This window comes from Idiotropiscis lumnitzeri, chromosome 2, assembly GCF_059441095.1.
Source record: "Idiotropiscis lumnitzeri isolate Australia: NSW breed Sydney's pygmy pipehorse chromosome 2, RoL_Ilum_1.0, whole genome shotgun sequence".
Lineage (NCBI taxonomy): Eukaryota > Metazoa > Chordata > Actinopteri > Syngnathiformes > Syngnathidae > Idiotropiscis > Idiotropiscis lumnitzeri.
In genome coordinates, this window is record NC_142392.1 from 6,590,826 (window position 1) to 6,613,479 (window position 22,654).

The 22,654-nt window shown below is 38.3% G+C and overlaps 3 protein-coding genes across 4 annotated transcripts; 1 reads left to right on the top strand and 2 right to left on the bottom strand.

The window, feature by feature from the left end:
• Positions 1 to 625: 625 nt before the first annotated feature.
• Positions 626 to 7,587, bottom strand: LOC148341492 (ras-related protein Rab-19-like). Its single transcript, XM_088282805.1, has 7 exons — positions 7,439 to 7,587; positions 6,592 to 6,722; positions 5,560 to 5,690; positions 3,302 to 3,831; positions 2,154 to 2,337; positions 1,205 to 1,308; positions 626 to 1,121 (listed from the first exon to the last, which is right to left on the bottom strand). The coding sequence occupies exons 4-7, from the start codon at positions 3,494 to 3,496 to the stop codon at positions 933 to 935; spliced, it is 672 nt and encodes a 223-aa protein (XP_088138931.1). The 5' UTR covers positions 3,497 to 3,831; positions 5,560 to 5,690; positions 6,592 to 6,722; positions 7,439 to 7,587; the 3' UTR covers positions 626 to 932.
• LOC148341493 (tetraspanin-8-like) lies at positions 4,628 to 8,666 on the top strand. Its single transcript, XM_088282770.1, has 9 exons — positions 4,628 to 4,934; positions 5,570 to 5,635; positions 6,048 to 6,161; positions 6,259 to 6,333; positions 6,392 to 6,490; positions 6,595 to 6,681; positions 7,676 to 7,735; positions 7,802 to 7,885; positions 7,962 to 8,666. Exons 1-9 carry the CDS (start codon positions 4,746 to 4,748, stop codon positions 8,064 to 8,066), a joined length of 879 nt encoding a protein of 292 aa, XP_088138896.1. The 5' UTR covers positions 4,628 to 4,745; the 3' UTR covers positions 8,067 to 8,666.
• LOC148341494 (tetraspanin-8-like) lies at positions 8,493 to 22,246 on the bottom strand. Of its 2 annotated transcripts, XM_088282793.1 has the most exons (11): positions 22,098 to 22,246; positions 16,285 to 16,345; positions 12,606 to 12,675; positions 12,332 to 12,397; positions 11,531 to 11,647; positions 10,998 to 11,072; positions 10,821 to 10,916; positions 10,665 to 10,754; positions 9,494 to 9,562; positions 9,346 to 9,429; positions 8,493 to 9,272 (listed from the first exon to the last, which is right to left on the bottom strand). In XM_088282793.1, the coding sequence occupies exons 3-11, from the start codon at positions 12,663 to 12,665 to the stop codon at positions 9,138 to 9,140; spliced, it is 792 nt and encodes a 263-aa protein (XP_088138919.1). In that variant the 5' UTR covers positions 12,666 to 12,675; positions 16,285 to 16,345; positions 22,098 to 22,246; the 3' UTR covers positions 8,493 to 9,137. The 2 variants fall into 2 exon arrangements, with proteins under 2 accessions (XP_088138919.1, XP_088138910.1); XM_088282784.1 differs by lacking the exons at positions 16,285 to 16,345; positions 22,098 to 22,246 and having other exon boundaries at positions 12,606 to 12,826.
• Between the last annotated feature and the right edge of the window lie 408 nt (positions 22,247 to 22,654).

Genomic DNA, 22,654 nt, shown 5'->3' on the forward strand with positions numbered 1-22,654 from the left:
TTGCTAAACCACCAGTCAAGTCAAATTGATTTATATATCCCTTAATCACAAGAAATTTTCAGATGGCTTCACATGCTAACAGTGAAAAAACACACCATTCAGCTATGTCTCGGAAATTATCAATAAATATAATCAGCGCTTGGTTCAGTTTTTTTGTTTTCAGGAAAAAAAAAAAGATAAAATTACTCAGACCATTTTTAGGAACGCGACAATTAATTTGATGACAAAATGAACCTATTTTCTCACAATTAATTTAATTATAACATAACACAATTTATCAAATTATGATTAACTATTTTACACAGAAGCACTGTATCAATACCTAAAATAAAAGAGAAATAAGAGAAGTTGATTTTTAAATAAATAGCCAAAGGCTAAACCACCTGTGTCAATCTACCAACCAATTAGATAAATAAAGTGGGCGTGGCTAGACTCACCGGCGTACTTGTCATCCAGGTAGACGTTCACGTGAGAGTCGGGAAGCAAAAGCGTTGAAAGAGATTGTGGGTGAAGATCATAAACTCTCCACTTGGTGTCACTGTTTCACATTCTAAAATACAAATGGCATTTGGTTTTCAAATACAGTAGGATGTAAAACATTTTTTTTTATAGAAATGCGGTTAACTTGAGTTTTTCAGTGCAGACTTTCACATTTAATACAATTCATTCACAAAGCAACATTATGATCACAACAGAAAAATGAACAATCATTTATTGAGCAGTTTTCGGTCCACTGTTGCCTGTTCTCCAGTTTCCTCCAGACAGGGAAAATGGTCAAACAATTTGTCACCGAAAAACTCTGATCTTAAAAAAAAAAATAAAAAAATAGAAGAACTATTTAAGGTCTTCGGATTGATTCTTCATTACGTGAGTAATGCTCATCCATTCTTATCGTCTTGATCGGCATCCACTGTGTTCCCTCAAGAACATCCTCAACAACACGACTTCTTCTCCGCCGATGGAAAGGCGCCCACGGAGCCGTTAACCGGACGGGAGTTAGTCCTGAGGAGAAGTCGGGGCCTGCTGAAGCTTTCCAGCTCGTCCTGCTGGACTTGGAGTCCGTTACGAGAGAGGAGCTCCTTCGCCATCAACATGAAGCTCTCCGCCACATTCTGACCCTCCTGGACAAACGTATACATATTTTCTACAACGCTTCTACAAGTCAAGTTTTAATTTTTCTATTATTTATTTATTTTTTTTTTACCTTAGCAGATGTTTCCAAGGCAGCCAATGCGCCGCTTTCTTTTGCCAGACTGCAGGCCTCCTCAAATAGAACCTCACGTTCCTCCTCTAAATCACATTTGTTTCCTGTTGACAGAGACAGACATTCGTAAAACAACCATTGGGGGGTTTTAAAGTTGATTTGTCATATTTTGTCTTATTTTTATTATACTCAACTTCTTTATTACATTTCAATGAAACATACCACACAAGAAAAAAGTCATTCAACAGGATTGATTGTAAAAGCTCGCAAGTATGGCAACAATACGGCTCTAGTTTTTACATTCTGCTCTGGTGTTTTTGCTTAGTCGCCTGTTGCTAGGCAGAATATGTGAAAGGCTTTTTGTTATAAAAACTGTGATTCATTTCAAAACTTTATTATTGAAATGGAAATGTAGCTAAAGAGTAAGATGGACAACTAGAATTGAGCTATTTCTTAGTCATGTCAAATGCTTATGTCATCACTTGTTGCTAGGCAGAATATGTGAAAGGCTTTTTGTTGCAAAAAAAAAATATGTGATTAATTTAAAAGCTTTATTACTGGAATGGAAATGTAGCTAAAGAGTAAGATGGACAACCAGAATTGCGCTGACTATTTCTTAGTCAAGCCACATGTCATCACCTGTTGCTAGGCAGAATATGTGAAGCAAGATTTTTAAAATGGTGGTTTATAATTAAATCATCATCACAAATCTATTGTCTAGTATTCATTGAAAATTTTTGGTGCCAAGGAAGTGAGAGTAGGAACTTTGTTTCGTCAGGCCATAGCCCTGTCAAATAAAGTGCTTTACCGTCATTTACATGCAATAAAATTCCCTTTTGGCGGGGTCAATTAATTGCAGATTTTCTCGATTCGACAATTTCTCAACATTAAAACCAAACTTTCTTTCACCACACTGCCACCTGCTGGATGCGACGAAGCGCAAACTCACCAATAAGAACCAGCACCACGTTGGCCGCCCCGTAGAGCTCCACTTCCTGTATCCAGTCGCTCACCGACTCAAAGGTGGCGCGCCGCGTGATGTCATAGGTGATCATAGCGCCGTGAGCGCTGCGGTAGTAGCTCTGAGTGATTGTCCGGAAGCGTTCCTGTCCCGCCGTGTCCCACACTTGCATCTGTTAAACACATCATTCGTCAGAGATGCTAAAAGTACTCACAATTAAAAACCTCAAAGTAGAATTACTTCTTACAATAAACCATGTTAAATTAACACAGCTCGGTGAATGATTTTTTATCACGCACACACACAGGAGCATGTGACTAAAGTCGTCACTACGGCAACAGGCGCCGTAGCAACCCTCATCCGCTGCTCTTGTTTATTGTAGCATCAGCAGCAGGGAAAGAGGAACCAGTTTTTGCCAAGTCCCCTGCGGGCCATATAACATCCATGTAGATAGCAAGATAGCTAGCTAGCTAGCGAGCGAGCTAGCTAGCTAGCTAGCGAGATAGCTAGCTAGCTAGTTATCTACCTAGCTAGACAGAAATAGATGCTCACTGTTTTGCTGTACATACATGCTATTCGTTAGCTTGTCAATGTTTTGCATGACGTGCTAGCATTAAGCTAGCTCAGCTGCTTGTTAAGAGACTTGAGTTCAATGTTATCTCAAATATTTGCTAGCAAGTCAACACAAACAAGCGGCCCAACTTCTTTTGGAACATTCTATCAACTTAGGCGGAACCAATCAGGGCGCAGAACATCTACTTATCAGTGGTTCTGTCACTGACACAACACGCCGAGGAACCTGAAGAACCGGTTCGCGGTCCCATCGGCTGGTCGGACTTGTTTTTGAAACTCAGGCCAAAAGCTCGTTAGTAATTAAAACCCATAAAGGTTCCGCTTGATGGCTTTGACAGCCGTTTGAAAAAAAAAAATAATGATTTGAGTTCAGGCGTGTTGCCGTTACAGTCAGCTGACACCACAAGAAACAAAACAAAGGCAAAAACAAGGGTGTAATTTTAGCGTGTCCTAATCTTTGCGAGTCACATGCTGGGACTTTTTTTCCCCAGACTTTGTCGGCGATGGATTAGATATCAAACCTCGCTGCAGGCAAGTTACATGAAAATCGATATCTTACTGACCTTGACTTTCTTGCCTTCAATATCCAAAGTGCGCACAGTGAAATCCACGCCAATGGTGTTCTGCTGCTTCTCGGAGAAAACTCCCGACTTGAAGTTCTGGACTACGCAGGTTTTTCCAACATTGGAATCGCCGATCAGGATGATTTTAAACAGGTAGTCGAAAGAGTCGTCATGTTCTGGTCCCGGGTTCTGCATCCTGGAGGAATTTGTCGTTGGGGTGGGGGGGGAGACGGTAGGGGGTGGTCAGCCCGATTCCTGGGCTGTGGGGATGCCGAGTTTGAGGTTTGAGGAAAGTCAATTTGCACAAGCAAATATGTCACACCGCAGGGTGAATTGGAGCGAACGTGTCCACATCGATCCAGTCCAACCAGTTCCTGAGGACTCTTTGTCACGGTGTTAAATTGTTCCGTTCAAAAGGTTAAAAAAAAGTCCTTCACATTTTCTTGCTGTTACCAAGTTTTCTTCCCTTTTTGTCTTTGCTTGGAGTCTCTGTTGTCAGGCCCTCAGGACGTAATCCCGTTGAAGGGCAACTGCAGCAAAAAACATCCTTTAATTCCCGGGCTTTCCGAACTGATCCACTTGACAGAATGTTTTCATTTAGAGAAACAACACGGAAAAAAGTGCTTTTCCCGCCATAATCCAATTTGCCGTTTTATTATCCCTTTAAACTCGTCTTTCCTTCCCACATTAGTACGATCAGCGACTTCAGTTCCTCTCCCCCCGATCGGTCTCGCGCTCTCTTCATAGCACCTGAAGAAACAATAGAATCCCGCCCTACCTGTTCTTGAGAAAATAATGTCACTGTTCCTTTAAGGCTGCTGCATTGTGGGTAATGAAGTTCACCTGCACCAAACCTCATTTGAATTGCTCCAGATTTTAAACAGCATGCTATGTAACTGCTTTAAATCATATTTAATATATATTTTCATGAAATATAATCTCTCAGGATTTTTTTAAGAAAAGATCTTTTTGAAGGCCACAATATTAGGAACAAGGAAGTGTCATATTTCAATATTAAAACGATTAAAAAAAGAGTACAGATTACCAGTTAATCCAATTAATTAAAAAACATTTATATAATTTTTTACATCGACCATTACATCAGGCCTTACTATAGAATACATTTGTTTTCAGATCTTACGTAAAAAAAAAAAATGCTGTTAATCTTGTAAAAAATTATGCAATAAAAAATGTTTTTTTTTTTTAATTTTCAGTCTTTCTTAATTATTATTTGCTGTTTCTGTATTTTCATTGGCTTACAAAACATTATTTTGTTTCGTTGGTGGTGAGGGGTCGAAAGGGGGGGGGGGGTGGCTGCCGCATTGAATGCATTTCAAGTTAAGACCGCCACTGCAGCCCTCGCTTACGTCACACGTAACGTTATCCGGGCGATTGGAGATATTCCATCCAGCGCATCGCTGTGACGTCCTCCGCACGCGTTCGGATGCCGTTACGTCCTAAACACCACCAGCGCGCATCTTTACCCGTTCTCCTTCTCCCGTGTGCTTTCGGGGTGTTGTCAAAGCTGGGGGTCTGCGGCGGCGGCGGCGACATGCAGCGGAACGCGGTGGTCGTGGTGGCGGATAAAACGAGCCTGAAGAGGCCGTTTATATTCGCCTGCGCCGTCAACATGGTAGGTGCATGCGATGAATTGATGCAACTTGTGCAAAAAAAAAAAAAAAAAAGAGAGCTCAGGGACGACCCCCTTGTGGCCAGTGCTGCTTTCATTTTTGCAACATTTGCGGTCCAGACTACAAGTATCGGAATGACAGATGACGTCACGAGGAGAATGCACATTTTTTTGAATGTGCTCTCGTGGAAGCCAAAATGACATTCAAGCGCGTGTAATGATTCCTTGGATCTCATTTAAGGATTTTAAAGTGAAAATGCATGTGCACTGGTAGTATTATTATATATTACACTGCATAAAATTGTAGACGTCGACTATCGGATCATGCAGCCTGGGTCAAAAGTAGGAATATATGTTTTAAATTCACAAATTTAAGAAAGGGAGGAAGGAAATTCAAAGCCTAACACGGGCCAACACAGTTTAACTCAACTGTTATCTACCTAGGAAGTTGTTCTTTTATTTACCACTAGAGGGAGCCCATTATTGCAAAATGAAGATCGCAGATAGACTCAAATTATTCTGATGTAATAAAAACACGCATGTTAGGTTAATTATTGAGTTCTTTAAAAATAAGCATCCTAAACCAATCAGATTGCTGTTCTACGTCTTGGTATTCTGTGTTGCTTACCTCCCCCAAGGCTCTGTGCTTCTTCATGCTGACCATGACGGCGGTGGGCCACCGAGACCTCCTGCAGGCGGGCCAGGTGGGACTCCTAAAATGTTATCGTTGTGCCCAGCGTCTCTTCCCACTGGCGTGTCCTTGAGCGAGGCGGTGAATTATAGTCAAGTGACGTACTGAACATGTGACCCTGAACTTTCACCCCACCCGCCCCTTTTTACGGCCTCAGTGCCGTTGTCACATCCCTCAAAAGAAAAACCAAAAATAATAAAAACAATCATCATGGCCAAGTAAATAATAATAATATTTTAGTGCATGACGAAAGCCTTTATAGTTTGAATATTTTTGTCATCATATTAAATGGCCATAAGAAACTGTAAAATATTTTTAGAATCATATCATAAATATATAGTGTCATTTTTTTAATTGTTGACATCACTAACATTCGTGGCGTGCGATTGCATATGTAAATTTCTGCATTATATGTGTCTCATCAGCTGGTGTCCAACGTGTCCGTGGTGATTTTGTACATCCTGGAAATCGCCTGCCTTCTGCTTTCCGTGCTCGGCGTGTTCGGAGCCTGCACGGGGAGGAGGTGGTGTTTGATTCTGGTAATTTGGCTATTCACTCTCTGCATCACAATACACGCTGTCAACAGGGGTTGCGTGTAGATTTATTCATCTCCACTGTGTGACGTCCCCCGTGCAGTTTGCGGCCGGGATGGCAGCGGCCAGTCAAACAATCATCGTCAAAACAGCGCTAAGCTACCAGGACATTTACGAGGTAGACGACGTACGCGCTTTGTATTCATTTTCAATCCAACTTAAGAGGCTCTTTTTAGACAGGGGTGGCAAGAGAGGAGTCCAAGTTGCTGTCCATGATGCCTCTGAGTGCCACCAGCAAAGTCAACAGGACCTTACTTCATAGTATTCAAGCACATGTAAGCTATGTTGGCCATTCATCAACAATACAGTCAACTGTATTCCCATTTCTGTAAATAAATGGAGTGTATTGTGTGTGTGTGTGTGTGTGTATGCTTACCAGTTTAAATGCTGTGGGCTCATTGAAGGCTACAAAGACTGGGGCACAGCCATCCCTGCTTCTTGTCATTGTCAGTCGCCGGGGAAATGTGTGAGTGTCCCGTTAAGACATATTCAGCACAACATGCAGGCCTGCAAAATAAAATAAAATTGGAATTGAGATGTATTTACTCTTAAATGAATACAATGTTTTATATCATTTCATTTTTTTAATGAAATTTTGTTTTTTTTTTTCAAGCATAAATCATTAAAGGGTGGGCATGTGAATAAAAACAGAATTGCATTATCTCGTGATTAAATAAAAGGAGCAAATCGAGGAAATTAACAATTAAATACTATAATTGCCAAACCAAAATCAATAATGAGTGATGAAAAACGATTTTAAAAATATATTCAATATTGTAAATACATTCTAGAATTTCTTTTAAATATACATATGTGGAATGGTGGGCATTTGGAAAAAGTAGGAAGTTAGATTGTTTTAAATCATTCCCACACTTAATATTTATTCAAAAAATTACTTGGATTAAAAATGTTGCTTTTAGCTGCCTATTAAAAAAAATCAAGAAAATGGACAAATATTTTAAATAGTTTTAAAGTACAAAAGATCACATTTTTAAAGCATTTTAAAATTAAATATTCATCCAAATATTTTACATTTTCTAAATATTTTAGAATTGAAAAAAAAGAATGACCCCAAGGAATGGGCCATTGAAGAAAATAAAATATAATTAATTTTTAAAAAAGGAAAAAGGAATTGATCTCAGATTTAATTAAAAACATAAACTGCAGTTGAACATGTAGCAAAGTTACAAATAAGTCAGATATTGACACACCAAAGACTTTACCTTTATGTGTATCTTCATTCCATTCGTAGTCATTCAAACATTTTAAAGAAACGTTTTTTCAGCTGCTAATTCATCCAAAACCAACAAACTTTCTCGCTTCCGGTTTATCTTCTTCTTTGGTTACAATGGAGGCACACACGAGCTGGGCCTGACGTGTAAACTCTAACAGCGCCCCTTATCGATTATTGCAAGCACTGCAAGTCATTGATTCTTTTTTTTTTTTCTTCATTTTATCAGATACGACTGCGAGGCAGCGCTACTCTGGGGGCTCCAAAGAACCAATATGTCTATCAGGAGGTAAAAAAAAAATGACATTCATGTATTTATTTATATTTTATAAACATTAATGTGTTAAATCCACAGGCTTGCCTTCCAATCTATGTCTCGGCATTGAAGCGAGCATTCTCATTGGCCATGGGAATTAAATTTGGAAGCGGAGTATTCTGGGTAAATCTCTCTCTTTCTATCTCTCTTTAATCACTTCGCATCCCCATCCAGGCATTAAAGTGCATTTTTTTCCCAGGCGGTCCTTCTAGTGATGAGTTTAAAGCTGATGGTGCAGATGAAGCGCAAACACGAATTCATGGCCCTGCTCCAATCCAATCGCTACGTCCCTGGTGCCTTCTAGTCATCACAGAGCGAACCTTTTTGGAATTTGCACATGTAAAACACAAATATGCTGTACACCATTAATAACCAGGCCATCACTTAAAAATGCACGTGAACCTGACATGTAACCCACACATGCATTTTGCCTATAAATGGTGGTCCCAGTTTGAACATTTATCAAGTACAATAACCAGCATACAATCCCAGCATGCACTGAGGGGGGGGGGCATTTCCGCACCTAAAAAAAGCAGGTATGAATAAGTCGTAGAAATGTATGTAACCGACTCCTTATGTATGTAGCACAGTGTTTGCAATATTATCTAACCAGACCGCAGCAGGTTTGAATGGCTAAATAGAATTGACTGAGAATGTTACACATTATAAAACAGTACACCGGAAACCTCAGTTTGTATCAAAGCACATGGACGGAGTCGTTCAATTTTTGTTCAACGCTTCTTATCATTTATTTCGTCCATTTTATTTATTACAAAATGTATGTTTCATTTTTTTTTTTTTAAACATTTTTCCCCTTCGGTAAGTGTGTCAAATTAATATATAATGTCATCAGTTATGTAATCTACTTGATTGTAAATAGCAGGAATAAAATGTTATAATTGTTCTTTTTGGTTGTTTATGGTAACATACACTTGGGTAGTTCTAAAAAGATACAGATGAAAAAAGATTAAATTTACATTTAATCACTATACAAAAATATACAAATGATGAAAAAATTACAGTATCGCACGTGAGCCGCGCCCCCAAAAATCTCAAATGTCCAAACACTGACCTGAAACTTGAATGCACTGTTATACTGTTAAAATTATGAATGTCAAACATTTTATTGCACAACTCAATGTTTTAAAACAAACGATAACAACAACCACAGCAAAAATTTGAATTCCTTCACATGCAAAAAAAAAAAAAAAAAAAAGTCAGTTGAGGAATCCCAAACTTGCATTCAATTGCACACATTCACAAATCAGACGATGCATATTTTGGTTAAGTTAAACGTAACCTCCCATTCCGAAAGCACGGCTTTGACCCGAAAGGTCACGCATTTGGACGTTAACACTTTCTGCCGCCGAGACCATCAAGTGAGCTCGGCCGGCTCGGCGAGCACGGCATAGTTGCCCGTTTTGGCCTCTCGACTGTACGCCACCACCAGCGTGTCCTTTTTCACTCTAAGCTGACACAAAATGGCGATGCTCAGCACGCAGGACAACGTCTGGGGAGAGAGAAAAAAAAAAAAGCGTGACCGGTGGATTCAAAGTATGGTGAGAAATCCAAAGCGTCCGTACCCAAAGTGAAGTCAAGCCCATTGAGATGCCCACCACGATGTTGATGGCCATGTTTAAATGTGAGATCATGATGGGAAGACATGCCTGAAGACAGTCCAGCGCGTTATGATATGATACATATATCGTGTTGAATAAAAGTTCATCGTACTTCTTTATAAATCATGACTGGCGCGTTCTCCGTGAGCTGAAACAGGCTACTGTTCGTGGGGGCGGCCACCTGCGACACAAATGACGGCATCATTCAAAATTAATATCAAGAATTAAACAGTTTGAACATGTGCGACGCTCTGTGTAGTGTGCTGCTTGGCCACCAGGGGGCAGTATGATTAAATAAATGAACAACGACAGTCGGTATGTTTGTTATATGTTTAATTTGACAGCTAATTTAAACGGCAATACAAACCGTTTCGGGAGAATTTTTCACTCTCTGCTGCGTTTTATGATCAAATTGAAAGATTATTAAATTGAGGGTGCAGATTAGTAATTCGAGGGTTCATATTAGGAAATTGAGACACCAGATTAAGGTTCAGATTACGAGATTGAGAGTACATGTTTATAAATTTAGGATACATATTAGGTTACAGATTATTAAATTGAGGGCGCAGATTAGTAATTTGAGGGTAGATATTAGTAAATTGAGACAACACATTAAAGTACGTATGAGTAAATTGGGGGAACAGATTAGAGTACAGATTATTCAATTGAGGGAACACATTAAATTAATGGTGCAGATTACAGTACACAATATTAGATTGAGACAACAGATGAAGGTACATATTATTAAAGTGAGGGTACAGATTAAGAATGATGGAACAGATTAGTAAATAGGGGGAACAGATTAGAGTACAGATTATTCAATTGAGGGAACATATTAGAGTACAGATTATTCAAGTGAGGGAACAGATTAGTAAAGTGGGGGAACAGATTAGAGTACAGATTATTCAATTGAGGGAACATATTAGAGTACAGATTATTCAAGTGAGGGAACAGATTAGTAAAGTGGGGGAACAGATTAGAGTACAGATTATTCAATTGAGGGAACATATCATTAAATTAATGGTGCAGATTACAGTACACAATATTAGATTGAGACAACAGATGAAGGTACAGATTATTAAAGTGAGGGTACAGATTAAGAATGATGGAACAGATTAGTAAATTGGGGGTACAGATTAGTGTTCTGTTAATAAATTGAGGGAACAGATTAGCAAAGAGTTTCTTTATAACCTGACACCAGGAATGCGAGTATGTAATAATGCAAATTTTCACCCATGCATATTCGGCGCGTTTCACGGCACAGCGCCATTTTGCGTACTCACGCAGTCGGCCAAGGTGTCGTTGCACAGGCAGGACTCAGAGATGTTGTAGCCCCACTCCGTGTATCCCTGTTGCACTCCGCAACACTCCAACTAGGAAGCAAACAGAACAACGGAGAAGTCGTCCATATTGCGTTTGCACCATCTGATGTCACCCACTTCTATTTGGGTGTCCTTCAGGATTCTCAGATCCACCTCACTGGCGTTGTTAATCGGCTGCATGTTCAGGTAGAATTTGGACATGATCTTAACGATCTGCAAAAGAGGGAACACACACGGGTGACTTTTTCTTCAGACGTTGCGGGAAAGTGAAGAAAAAACGTGATTTGGAATTACCATCGGTCGCATGACCAGCACATGGACGGTCATGTAAAGCACAAACAGGCTGCACAGGATCGTTCCAACTGTGAACTGAGATGCACAACAACAAAGCGTCACTTTCTGAAGGGGAATAAAAAAGGGTATAAAAAGTCTACACACCCCTGTTCAAACGGCAGGTTTTTGTGATTTCAAATCTTTTGCGCCATTAATGTGACTTTAAAACGTGTCCAACTAAATTAAAGTTTGAAATAAATCGACTTGAAATGCCTCTCAGTCACCCCAAATACATTTCGGATGATCTAGTAGGCTTTCTCTGCCATTCTAACAGAAATCTTAAAGTTAGGGAACAGTTCAGAATTCCTTCCACGTTGTCTAAGGTCCACTTGAAGAACAGCCACTAGAGGGAGCCAACTCACCACTAGCAGTATTGAAACCTCACTTGAAGCGCCACTCAACTTTGTAACTTTTACTTAAGGACAGCGTTTAAAGCAATCCACAGAGTGAGTAGCACAGAGTTGCAACCTCTGCGCTTGAGTGTGTTCACCCACCACAACGAGCACCCATCGCTTCTCCTTGCAGGCGCCGTACAAGCCGATGATGGGCAGGAGCAGGCTCGTGATGGACAGGGCGTACATGGTGTGAATGCCCACGATCATGTCCTCTACCTGCGGATTTCACAATGTAGTTCTCATGAGGATTTCATAGAAATGTAAACAATTTGTTTCTATGTTATGAGTATGACAAGCATTCATACTGCAGACTTTTGCAATAATTTCCATGCCTTGACTCAATACTGGATTTTTTTTATTGTCTGTCTACGTGTGCTGCTGCACCACTGTGCTTAAATGGGTTGCCTCTGGCTTTCCAACTACTGCGACATTAATACTATTTTAGTTAGCCCCTCTATGGCTTTTTTTTTTTTTGCAACGCTTGCTAACATTAAACTAGCAACATCTTTTGCTCACAACGCAAGAAATAAAAATAAATAAAACAGACAATTTTGCAATGATGAATTTGGCGGCAGGGATTCCAAAAAATTATTTTGTTGTACTACTTTCAATGTCATATTTTTGTGTAACTGTGGATATGTTGTACTGATGTTTTTTTTTTCTATTCATATTTTAAATGATTTTTTATTTTTCTTTCAATTGAAAGCAGTTCCGCAATTTTCAAAGTTTGAACATTAACACTGCATTTACAGGGAAAAATATTTAAAAAATGTGACAAAAAACGAACCAGTTTTGACAGCTCACAAGCAAATGTTTTGTTTAATTTTGTGACGTCTGCTTCCCTTCGCGACATGTCGAGAGATAAACCAGATTGAGAGTTTGGCAGATAGGGGGCGTTACCTTCTCATCCGCGTGGAATTGCCCGTGGCTGAACAATGTTTCGGCCAACATGAGCGCTCCTACAATCTGTCACGAGAAAATTTAAAATAATAAAAATAAAAATAAATAAATAAAAGAGGAATAGCGAACACACAATTTGAGATTTAATAAGCTTCTTACATAAGAAATCAGTTGTCCCACATTGAAAAAAAGTTGCATAAGCACAAGCAACAAAGCATAATGGAAATGCAGCAGGAAACTTATGAAGATTTAAAAAAAAAAAAAAAGCACTCACCGTCATCAGACTTGCGACGACAATAAAACTCCTTTTCAACCAGATGTTCACTTTCCCCATTTTGTCTCCTCCGGCGGTGTTAAAACAACCAAATAGTAAAGTAACAGCGTCTTCTCAACACACCGACGCTTACAAAAGCGCAAAACAAAAACGAGGGGGGAAAAAAAAAGAGAAAAACCGCACCCCTCCTCCTAAACTTTCCTGTTCTGCTGGTGAAGAGAGGAAACGGGGAAGGGGGGGGGCGGGATTATAACTGCTTTGGGAACTTGGGGGGGGGGGCGTACGAAGGATATTTGTGAAGAAAGTTGAACAGATGTGCACATTGTTCATCCATTACACTTCACCCCCCCCCTCCAAAAAAAATGTAAGGAGGGGGAACTCCCCCATCCAGATGTGTCCCATGCAAAGCGACGCTTGGAAGCATTTTTTTTTTTTTTCAACTGCAGACACGATGCCTTCAAGACTAAAAAGAGGAAAAGAAACCTGTTGGTAAGAAAGCAGAAAAAGAAACGTACTGTTGCAACTTGTTTCCATCTCAGTCATAATAACGTAATAACGCATGCTTTGTCTTGGGGCGATGGCAGAACGGCACACGCACGAGCAGTTTGGAAGCGCACACGCAAAAATTAACACACCCACGCAAGAGCTCTTATGGAATGCTCACTGCATAAAAGATTCAAATCGAAACCTGATGCTTGTATTATTGTTTTCACCCGACTGTCAAACCCAAAAAGGGAATTGTTTTGCAGAGATGTCAAGATTAAAATCGGGATTCAGATACTACTGAGAATAATATTTATATAAATACCATACATACATAAAAGACATTCCAGTAATCTAGTCCAGCTCCCCAAAACACAACAGTTTAAAATATTTAAATATTATACGTAAACGTGAACATTCCAAAATATATGAACGTAAACAAATAAATCAGCGAAACAACAGTAGAACAGCACCATCTGGCGGCCACACAAATAACAACATTCAGTGACGACGCGGAAAGAACGACACAATGCGAATTGACGTAACAAGGGGGGCGGCGACCGTCGCGATACTCGGAGACGAAGCAGTTAAAAATTGAAAATGAACCACCAAATCCAGTTTTTTTTTTTTTTTTTTAACAATAATAAGTATTCTCTGCAAAATGAAGAACAGCGTGCTCCCGAGCTTCAACAGAGAGGGTCGACCTTTGGGGGTCACGCTGAGAGCAGAAAACCATCTGTGCAACACGTCACCTTGGAATTCCGTTTTCTCCTCCTCATGTCACGTTTACATAAACAATTGGGGCCAGATTTCCACATGCTTGGCAATCTTGCGTCCTCCCTTTTCCTCTTCCCAAACCATCACAGAGGGTGGTGGGCTAGGGGGGTAGGGGGGGGGGTTATCAATCATTTTTTGCGTCGTGGTAAAAAAGCTACGGTGGTGTGAATAAGAGGAACAAGATGGTTAAACATGACAGGCTGTGATTGCCGTGGGTGCCTGGCGAGAGTCTTGAAGTGTCAAAACATTTGCCGTAGCACTCACGGCGCGGATGAGGAAAAAAAAAACTGGCGTGATGACAGTAACTTGACAGAATGGAATACGGCGTGATACAACTTGGAAGCGGTCCATGGTGCGCCGGCCAGCAAAGAAAGGAAGAAAGAAAGAAAGAAAGACAAAGACAGAATGAAGGACAGACTGAAAGAAAAAAAAAAGTGAAAAAACAAAACAAAAAAGAAAGAGAGGATGAAGACTGAAAAAAGGAGAGCATAAAGCAAGGAAAGAAAGAAACACAAAGAAAAAAGAAAGAAAGAAAAAATGAACGAAAGAAAAAGGGAAAGAAAGACAAGAAAATAGAGAAGGAAGGAGAGAATGAAAAAGGAAGCGAAAGTAAAATGGTAAGAAAGAACGAAAGGAAAAAGATAAAAGGGGGAGAGAAAGGAAAGAAGAAACGGGAAAAGAAACAAATAAAACAGATAAAGAAAGGAGAGAATGAAAAATGAAAAGAAAGAAAAAAGGAAGGAAAGAAAGAATATAGAGTAGAAAGGAGAAAAAGAAAAAGGAAAAAGGAAAAAGGAAAGAAAGAAAGGAAAAAGAAAAAAGAAACAGGAAAAGAAACAAATAAAATAGATAAAGAAAGGAGAGAATGAAAAATGAAAAGAAAGAAAGAAAGAAAAAAGGAAAGACATTTTGGCAAGAAAAAAGAACCAAAAAAAGAAAGGAAAAAAGATGAATGAACAAAAGCAAAAAAAAAGGAAATAAAGACAAAAATTAAATAAAGAAGAAACGTAAAGAAAAGAAAAAAGACAAAATAAAAAATGAAAAGAAAGAAAGAAAGAAAGACAGAAATACATTTGGGACATTAGCACTGCCGTCACTTCTTTTTTATGCTGGCTTTGTGGGGAAACCAACGCCAAAAAAAAAAAAAAAAAAAAAAAAAAAAAACACAACCACCACTTCTTTTTTATGCTAGCTTTGGGAGTGAAAAATAAGAAATCACACGAAAAACCCAGTCAATGCGTCCTTCACTTCCTCTCGCTACGCTAACCTCAGACTCACCCTGCGAAATCAGCGAGTTGGCGGGCAGCTAGCAAAGCAGACGCGCATTAGCTAACATGCCGAGTAGCGCAAGTTGAAGGGGAAGTTATGCAACACCAAAAAGTGGACCTTCTTCACGTTGAGTCGATTAGCTTGTGCAGTTTTATTGTTTTATTTTTTGGAGGGCTAATCGAGCTCATCTTTCATTTGTACTTTGATTTCTTTTCAAGGTTGGATCATGTGAGCGCTGTTAGCGCTGTTAGCAATTAGTCAGGGATTATTGGACTGTGAAGGGGAAACCACGATAGAAACACTTCAGGAGACAGACAAGACAGTTTTTTTTTTTTCTTTTAAACTATTTTTATGGCTAGCGTCTCCGATGAGCATCGTGATTTATGACGTAATTGTAAAGAAACTGGAGTCGATTCCCTTTCAAAAAAGAAAGATGGGACGAAGCCTTCCAGCATAAACAGTTCAAGAGTTGGGAATCGTTAAAATTATTTTTCAAGGGGGGTTGACAATAATCGTTACAAATAATGTATTTGTCATGGTTTATTGAGAGCATCAAGTCACAATAAAAAAAAAAAAATTAATCCCTGGAGGAAAGGCATTTGATATGATGCTTTTGTTTTTGCAATAAATCACATCAAAAAAATATATATTTGTTTACAATGACTAAAGATTAGTCATTTTTAGGTTGATAAAATGATCACTTGTTTTTACTGCATGCTTAAAAAAAGTTTTTTAAACGCATCAAAAGGTTGTTTTAATTCGTTTTTTTAATTGTCCCAAGTTTGATGAAATTACTTTTGTTTTTTATACATAATTTTCTTTTATTCTGCATATTTTAAACATACATTTAAAACGTTTTAAAAAAATATTTTTAATATTATTTTGCTGTTTAAAAGCATACGAAACCTTTCTATATTTCCGTAGGGGGAAAAATAAGAAATAGTTTGACAATTTCGATGATACGCGGGCTCCCTCTAGTGGTTTGGAAAGGAACCACAAACCACATTTGACTGGACGCATTTTAAGTTAATTCATCACTTGATTCGCTTTTTTTGCCTTCTTTTTTAATTTTACAATTATTAAAGCACGGTTTTGATGTTACAGTTGCTTTTATTAACATAATAATAATGATAAAAAAAAAAAGATCTTACCATCATCAGGCTTGTCATAATGATGAAACTCCGTTTCGACACGTTTGGTCTCCGGTCATCCTGCAATGATAAATGTAAAAAAAAACAATAAAAGACAAACAAACAAAATAAAAATACAAGCAAATAATTTAATAATAGTCAGTCTTCCAAAATGTCGGATGGTTTGATAGCTGCTGATGACTATTAATCATCATGTTAATCGCAAGTAAATGTCATAAAAATTTATATAAAACCGAAAATGTAAATTATTAATTTAAAACTACCATAAAATAAAAAAGAACAAATATTTATTCGGAAAATGGTTTGAAGAAATTTGAGCGATCTTCAAGTGCTTTGTGCTATTATTACCGCTAGATGGCAGTCGAGTCACACCAGAAATATGAGACGATCTTTTCTGTCTCCCTTCAATGCACATGTTAAGACAAAATCAAAATGCTGCAAACAGGATTTAAAAAAAAAAAGCTCTAAAATGTAGGTTATTCTGAATTTTAAATGTTAAAACATTTTTTTCGTATCAGAGACATTTTTTTTTTATTTCATCGATTTCAATCGTAATCGAACGTTTTTTTCTTTTTTAAAGAGCCACGAGGGGGCGACATTCAAAATGGCTACGTTTTATTGCTTACAATTGGATGGATTCTTTTTAAATAAAAAATAAAATAGAGAACATTTTTTTGACTCAAACATGATAATAATAATAATAATAATAATAATAATAATAATAATAAAACATCTTTTGAAGACTCCAATCATAAGTGTGTTTTTTAAGGTCTATTTTGGTCTATTTTCATGGCACAATTAATATTTATAATATACATTGTAAATATAATGATTACATTTTGGGACCTTGTACAGTCACAGAGCATTTTGGGTTTTTATCTAATCTTGAATGTACAGCGATAATTTTTTTTTTCTTTACATACAGGTAAAGTTTTTGAAGCTAAATAACACTTTGTTAACAGCACAGGGTGTGCAATGTACCAGAATTTCCATTTGCTTACACACACTCAAAATAGTGACTGCATTTCCAATTTGGAAACTTGAATCTCTCTCCTTCCCCCATTGTTATTTTTCATGTAGTCCAAATGTGACGTGGCGCATATGTGACATCACTCTATTAACACTTCCATTTTCTAAAATGAGCTGACACTTATAATAATGTTAGGTTCAAATTTGATTTTGACATTTCACAGTCATCAAAAATAAATACGAAAATATGTGCACGTGTTCCAACTCCTGACAAAGTGCGTTTGACTACCGCTGCGGTTTTCTTTTAATGTTTTGGCCCCCCAGACACCAGCAATTATGTTCGTCAGTGATAGATTTGAATCAAAAACCCTTCAAATTTCCTTCAAATCTATCTTACATAACCCTTTTCATATCTGTCGCTGCTTTGTCGTGAGTGTTCCTTGTTGCCATGGCGCCACAAGGATGAATGGTGTTTGAAGGGCAAATGGAGGGAAAGGCCCAACCAACCATTTGAATTACAACAAATCGCAGAATGAGAAGAATGAGCCCTCTCACATACGACATATAGAGTGTTAAAAAAATATATTTATTTTTGTTCCATCTGGCTTTGTTCTATCAAACTAGTGCTGTATTTTTTTTTGGCACTTGAAGTCAACCGTGAAAGAAACTAGCAAAATAACAGTTTATTTTATTCCCTTATTATTTTTATTTTCATTATTTCAATTAGTTTACTTTACTTTGTGTGCCTTTTTTTTGCCCCATATCTAAATAATAAATAAAAAATAAATCCAAAAATAAAACTAATTAGGCAAAACTAAATTGAGGATTTTTGGGAGGAATAAAAACTACTTAGAAAAAAAAAAATAACTGACTGACTAACTGAAACTGCATTTTATCTTCATAAAACTAAAACAAACAACGATGAAAAATTATAGCGTGAATTATTTTATTAATTAATGTCGCGTATGAGCTTTCTGGCTTCATTTTAAATTTATTTTCATTATTTCAATTAGTTTACTTTATTTTGCATGCCTTTTTTTGCCCCGTATCAAAATAATATTAATTTAAAAAAAACTAAAACTAACTAACAATAAAACTAATAAGGTCAAATTACAATGAGGATTTTTGGGAGGAATAAAATCTACTTAAAAAAAAAAAAAACGCCCTAAAATCAAATTAAAAATAATGGAGTTTAAAAAAAACAAAAGTCAAAAAATAATTAAATCACTTTCATTTCATTGAAATATTTTCAAATTATGTCACAGTGGTTTAACCTTTGTGGCCGTCATTCGTCACGGGCAGCGGCGCACGAGGATGCTCACTTGTTTGATGTCATCTCATCCGCCAGCTGCACCTTCAGACTTGCACAATAAAAGCGCTCGCAAGTGGGGAGGAGCTTGAAGGACTTCCTTTCATTGGCCCGCGAATGTTGAAAAGAATACATTTTGAATCTTTTCAGTTGAGCCCGCCAAGGACTCATTTATTTATTTATTTATTTATTTTTTTTAAATCTAGCACCTCCAACTAAAGGTTGACGATTCGAATGCGCCATAGTCGCCATGGCAGCGGGATAAAGACAGCTTCCAGGGGTGGCGATGTGAATAGAGAACCCTTTTTTTTTTTTTTTAAATAATTACATCAGCCTTATAATTCAGAACGGTCAATGGTAAGAAAATTTCTCGCACAATTTTTCAGTTATTTTCCTTTTTTGTTCTGAGGTTTGTCCGATAAACGCTTGCGCAAATATGGATTTTTTTTTTTTTTACGTGACGTATAACAGCTTCATGATTGTTCCTATTTATTTTGCAAAGTTTTCTGGTTTTGTAACGCCGCCGTTTTAGAACTGCAACTCACCTCTGCGCCTGTTGCCAAGCAACTCCTGACATTTGAAGGATGCCTGATTTGCGCATTGTGTTTGTATGCGGTGGACTTTTTTTTTAAAATTTATTTATTTATTTAATTTTTTTTTACAAAACTATCTTTACACCATCCAGACTTTATCACAGCAAATGACCAGAAAAAGGCCGCCTCTTATGCAAGCGAATAGCAATTGTGATGTCATTCTCCCGCCTTTTGCGTACCGCTAACAGGGATGCTAATCGTCCAGCTAACATTAACATGACTCAATTTTGTCGGCGCAAAAGAACCCGATTACTCGCCAAGCTGCTTTGTTATGTCCGTAAGTGACACAAAAGTCGTCGGAATAATAACAAGACAGGACAGGCGCTCGATTCAACCGGCTTCCTGTTTCCAAAGGGCGTCGCGGTGCGGCGAAGCTAGCGCAACCATTAGCCGGCATTAATTGAGTCGGACTATGAGTGATTAAATGAATCGTTCTTGAAAGATCTTTTAATAAATTGATTATGTTCAATGTTGTATTTAAGCTAGCATGCTAGCTACAAGTATTGCTTCATGTGAAGGTTGATTTCCATGGCTTGGCAAATTTAACTTGTTTAGTACCATTGACGGATAAATACGTCAAAGATCCGTTTTTGTTTTTTACTCGGCTCAAAGCAGCAGGAATCAACTAAACTAGTACGCCAAGCCAAGTTACCCGCAAAATATATATATTTTTTTTCCCTCCTCCCGATACATGCGTGAGGATGTGCACGGCCGAGTTTTTGCCTCTGAGTCACATTCCTTCCACTATCATCCCACTCAAACACAGACGGCGCCTTCAGCGGCGAATGTGATGCCAGTGATACATTCAGACGCTGGTAATCAAATGATGCTAATGAAACAAAGAGGCCCGCAGCGCCTCCAGGCACCAGTCCGTCTAAGCTGATAAACACAAGCAATCTCTCGGGGAGGCATTCTCAGCATGACATACTTTTGCCGCTTGGAAATAAGACGTTTAAGAAAAATTCCTCTTTAGTTTTTTGGACGGAGGTTGGCCGGAGATTTCGCACTGCTTTTCAAATTGAAAGCTCCGGAGGGAGGAGCTCAATATGTAAATGAGCTCTTATTCGCTTTCATAGGATTTTTTTGGTGTGTAAAAAAATGTGGAATTCTGGGGAAAAACAGCCTCATGTTCCTTCATTTGAGATTTAGCTTTAGTTTTAATACAAAGCATTTAAATGATTTTTCTAATTTAAATTCATTCAACTGGAACACATAAGAGGGAGAATTTAAATCTTATTCTGGCTTTTAAACTTATAACTTACTTAAGATAATATATCGTGTTGTACTCATTAAAAGTTGATTTTTTTGGGGGGTAACAGCAGAGCTGATTTTTTTTTTTCCACCCGAGCATAATCGCGGAAATCCTGCTTAATTACATGAGGATTAATAGAGCGATAAGATTAATGAATCCTGACTAGATTGTTGAAAGGTTAATGGGAAAAAATTACCTTGCAAATAAGTCTTGGCTGAAGGGGCACGCGAGTCCGTATTTCATCATTAAAATGGGATGAATGAGAAATAAATATTTCAATTGTTGCCTAGATCACATTAACGGCGAGTGGTTGTGACAAAAAAAAAAAATTGGACTGGATATTAAGTTGTGTCAAGGTTGAACGTTGCCGGGCAATTATCGCGACCACCTTGAGGGTGAATCCAAAGTCGCTGCTGATCTCGATAGGTGGAAAAAAAAATAAAAATCAAATAAACAGTCAATTCTTTTCACTTAAGCGATGATGTCCTTCAATCCCGCGGTAGCCTTTCAGTAATGAGAAATAAACGGAACGCACAGCATACTCGCGTTTCGCTAACGACGCGCGACTGACAGCTGAACACAAATTCGTGCGAGCACTAAAAAGTCTGGAATTTCTCTCTTTTATATCCGAAAATATTACAATTGGCGCTATATAAATTGTGATTAGGGGATGACTCATCAGCAGCTGCCTGACAATCAAGGACACAGTTTGCTAATGCTAACGTAATTAGCTTGTTAACGAAGTGGTTTAACGTGGAGCGAAATTTAGATTCACGTAAATTCAATTTGGTGATGGGATTATATTTTTAAATTGAGCAATTTTTGTTTTTTATTCCGCCATTCCCCACCTAAGTTAACAGCTCAACCTTGGCTTTGGAAGTCTGATTAGCTTAATGCTAACAAACATCGCTAAACATTTGACACGGTCCTGAATAACGTCTATGAACTGTTGTGCGGAAATTTAAATTAATTAGATTAATAAAACAAAACTCCCAGGCATATATTCGTTAACCTCGACAAACGACGGGTTGGTTGGCTAGCCTAGCATCTTCCGCGAACTGAAAATTAAGTTAGCATCTTCTGTACGCTGCTCCTCATGTCAAATAGCACTTTGCCGCTCTCGTCTAGCAGTTACGGTGCGGCCGTCGACTGGAAATGAGCTTGTGAATAAATTGTCCCACCGGCGCGGCGCACTCGTAGCGGCTTCGCGATTGGCAATATTTCTGCTTTGTAAATGGCGGCACTTGAGAATTTCAACACGGTGATTGAAGTGGAGGCACTGAGCAGAGAGACAATCAGCGCAGCGCAGAACTCTTGAGAAGACGCAGCCGGATTTTTTTTTATTTTTTTTTATTCAATCAGTAATTTACCAGCCGGCTTCATTTTTAACATTAAACTGCCCTTTGACTGGCGCAATTTTGTCTCAACATTGAAAGCAGTCACTTCCTTAAATTGCGTCCATCTCGCTAATCGACAGAGTGACACGATTAGTAAGTGGGCGTGTCGTCCACTCGAGTCCAAAACGAGTGATTTTGCAAGTTTATTACGAGCGCCACTAAAGATTTGCCGGCTCCCTCTTGTGGCGAGTAAAAGAATCACCGCCCAAGTGCAGTTCAGTTGTTTTGGAGTTTTAAATTAAAAACAGTACGACCTTGGATTAACGTGCGTGGACATTGAAGGTGATCTTACGATTTCATAGATGATGTGGTGGAAGCTGATCCAGGTGCGTCCAAATGTGGAAAACTCAAACAAGGGTCAAGGGTCAAAAATGATTTCAAATCCAGAAACTGAGAAAACAAGCACAAAGAACAAGCAAGACAAAAAAACAAAGGTATGAAAGCACACCTGGACAAATCATGGAGGCGGTACCTGATTGGTGGAGACTCAAGGAAAGGGGCGGGGCAGACACAGGTGACTAAATGACATCATGAAACATCACAATTCATGCATGCAAATTCTCACTTGAGGTCTTCAGTCCCTAAAAATCCTGAAAAAAAAAATATCCGATCAAAATTAGGAGCGACGTGTTCTTAAATGAAATAAAAAAAAAAACAAAAACATCAATGGCTGTTTTATGATTACTCCAAGTAGTAATTCCAACAGAACCGAAAGGTCAAACAAACATTTTATCATTTGTGCGTTTGAGGTAAAAGCCGTTGACTTGAATTTTCCGTTGCGTAGCAACTGCCGATCTGTAAAACTCTGAATGAAATTACGCATGAAAATGAACTCGGGGAAACAATTTC

Coding starts and splice junctions, on each gene's coding strand:
- LOC148341492 (XM_088282805.1), bottom strand. CDS start 3,496: ATGCAGAACCCGGGACCAGAACATGACGACTCTTTCGACTACCTGTTT. Junction 1,309..2,153: donor CGTGGTGCTGGTTCTTATTG/GTGAGTTTGCGC, acceptor CTCTGTCAACAG/GAAACAAATGTGATTTAGAG. Junction 1,122..1,204: donor CCTTGGAAACATCTGCTAAG/GTAAAAAAAAAA, acceptor ACGTTTGTCCAG/GAGGGTCAGAATGTGGCGGA.
- LOC148341493 (XM_088282770.1), top strand. CDS start 4,746: ATGCCGTTACGTCCTAAACACCACCAGCGCGCATCTTTACCCGTTCTC. Junction 6,162..6,258: donor GGAGGTGGTGTTTGATTCTG/GTAATTTGGCTA, acceptor TCCCCCGTGCAG/TTTGCGGCCGGGATGGCAGC. Junction 7,886..7,961: donor TTGGAAGCGGAGTATTCTGG/GTAAATCTCTCT, acceptor TTTTTTTCCCAG/GCGGTCCTTCTAGTGATGAG.
- LOC148341494 (XM_088282793.1), bottom strand. CDS start 12,665: ATGGGGAAAGTGAACATCTGGTTGAAAAGGAGTTTTATTGTCGTCGCA. Junction 11,648..12,331: donor AATTCCACGCGGATGAGAAG/GTAACGCCCCCT, acceptor TGAAATCCGCAG/GTAGAGGACATGATCGTGGG. Junction 9,430..9,493: donor CAGTCATGATTTATAAAGAA/GTACGATGAACT, acceptor GACTGTCTTCAG/GCATGTCTTCCCATCATGAT.